General features: G+C 41.7%; 1 protein-coding gene across 1 annotated transcript; it reads left to right on the plus strand.

Moving 5' to 3' along the window:
* Positions 1–251: 251 nt before the first annotated feature.
* On the plus strand, positions 252–1,141 carry LOC127529402 (uncharacterized). Its single transcript, XM_051932812.1, has one exon. The coding sequence runs from the start codon at positions 307–309 to the stop codon at positions 1,117–1,119; it is 813 nt and encodes a 270-aa protein (XP_051788772.1). The 5' UTR covers positions 252–306; the 3' UTR covers positions 1,120–1,141.
* The last annotated feature ends 1,286 nt before the right edge of the window (positions 1,142–2,427 follow it).

A 2,427-nucleotide genomic window follows, 5' to 3' on the forward strand; every position in this document is an offset into this window, starting at 1 on the left:
ATGCCAAGAAAGAGCACCACAGATGCAATGTTTGCTCTGAGGATGTTGATGGAGACGTTTAAAGAAGGCCAGAAGGAGTTGCATTGTGTCTTTGTGGACCTGGAGAAAGCATAAGACAGGGTGCCTCGAGAGGAGCTGTGGTGTTGTATGAGGAAATCGGGAGTGGCAGAGAAGTACTTAAGAGTTATACAGGATATGTACTTGGAAAGTGTGACAGTGGTGAGGTCTGCGGTAGCAGTGACAGATGCATTCAAGTTGGAGGTGGGATTACATCAGGGATCGGCTTTGAGCCCTTTCTTATTTGAAATGGTGATGGACAGGTTGACAGACGAGATTAGACAGGAGTCCCCGTGGACTATGATGTTTGCTGATGACATTGTGATCTGTAGCGATAGTAGGGAGCAGGTTGAGGAGACCCTGGAGAGGTGGAGATATGCTCTAGAGAGGAGAGGAATGAAGGTCAGAAGGAACAAGACAGAATACATGTGTGCAAATGAGAGGGAGGTCAGTGGAATGGTGAGGATGCAAGGAGTAGAGTTGGCAAAGGTGGATGAGTTTAAATACTTGGGATCAACAGTACAGAGTAATGGGGAGTGTGGAAGAGAGGTGAAAAAGAGAGTGCAGGCAGGGTGGAATGGGTGGAGAAGAGTGTCAGGAGTAATTTGTGACAGATGGGTATCAGCAAGAGTGAAAGGGAAGGTCTACAGGATGGTAGTGAGACCAGCTATATTATATGGGTTGGAGACGGTGGCACTGATAAGACAGCAGGAGACAGAGCTGGAGGTAGCAGAGTTAAAGATGCTAAGATTTGCACTGGGTGTAACGAGGATGGATAGGATTAGAAATGAGTACATTAGAGGGTCTGCTCAAGTTGGCCGGTTGGGAGACAAAGTCAGAGAGGCGAGATTGCGTTGGTTTGGACATGTGCAGAGGAGAGATGCTGGGTATATTGGGAGAAGGATGTTAAGGATAGAGCTGCCAGGGAAGAGGAAAAGAGGAAGGCCTAAGAGAAGGTTTATGGATGTGGTGAGAGAGGACATGCAGGTGATGGGTGTAACAGAACAAGATGCAGAGGACAGAAAGATATGGAAGAAGATGATCCGCTGTGGCAACCCCTAACGGGAGCAGCTGAAAGAAGAAGAAGATACAGAGTAGCAACGTTCACTGTGAGGAGCATCCCAAGGTGCAGGAATGGCACAACAATTCCAAATAAATGACAGCAAACTCATACAACAGACATAACTAATTTCAAGGAACGTGATTTTCATGATACTGGCGTCCTGCCCGGGGTTTGTTTCCTGCCTTGTGCCCTATGTTGGCTGGGATTGGCTCCAGCAGACCCCCATGACCCTGTAGTTAGGATATAGCGGGTTAAATAATGGATGGATGGATGGGTGACTTTCATGATTTGCAGTGCTGAGAAATAGAAAATAGATTGTCAGTTTAGCCCACAGATTCACTTGTTAAACTCTGAAGAGCAGAATTTAAGAGTTACCAGACATTTCATCAATTGGCATCAAAAACCCAACGGTTAGATTATCCAAGAGCAAAACCAGAAGAAAACCTGAAAGACCACACTGTGGCTTTGTCCACACAAACAATAACTGTGTTCTTGAAAGGAAAATATTTAAATGCTTGCCAAAAGAAACAAAAAAAGAGTAGAAGCCACTTAAATAAGGGGAACTGGCTCTGTCAAAACAAGAAGCGGTGGAGTCTGTCTTTCTTAGGCACCAAAAGATCAAAATGATACATTGAAACGAGCAAAAAACAAAAAAAGTTTGCCACAGTTTTCTTTTTGTAATAGAAGCAGGTTTTGATATATGAACGAGTTCCATTCCTGCGGACATTCATAACCCAATTTTGTAAGCAAGTCGGAAGTTGTCCAAAATGTGCATTAATCAAAAATACGTAATGCTTTGTAAATTATTTTTACAGCAAAACATTAAAAATGAAAATAACTTTTGATTTGTGTTAGCATTTCTTGACTTTCTTTTCTTATCATTAAAGCTACCTTTACATCCACTGGATTAACATGTTGAAGACATACTGATGGCAGTACTAATAGACAATTGCGAAACATGTGTGAATGAAAGCGCAAAATTATTGAATATGCCTCAGCATTTATGAGGGCTGCAACATTTTATTGTGTGTCAAAACAGGCTGGCATCATTTGAAAGTAAAAAATGGAATCTGCTAATAGAATAAAGATTATTCGCATTTGCGAATTGTTGTATGTCAAGACCATGTAGGCTAAGACCTGTCTGTGTTATCTTTTCAGAATTTTGTTTCTTTTAAGTTGGAATCAATCAAAGTTTTCCTCAACATTTGATAAAGCTCAGAAAAAATTCATGGTTTGCTTAGATACAGCAATGTGATATTTGTTACATTATGCATCATGTGCATAAAAAAATGACTTATTGTGGTCTC

The sequence above is a fragment of the Erpetoichthys calabaricus genome, chromosome 1 (assembly GCF_900747795.2).
Source record: "Erpetoichthys calabaricus chromosome 1, fErpCal1.3, whole genome shotgun sequence".
Lineage (NCBI taxonomy): Eukaryota > Metazoa > Chordata > Cladistia > Polypteriformes > Polypteridae > Erpetoichthys > Erpetoichthys calabaricus.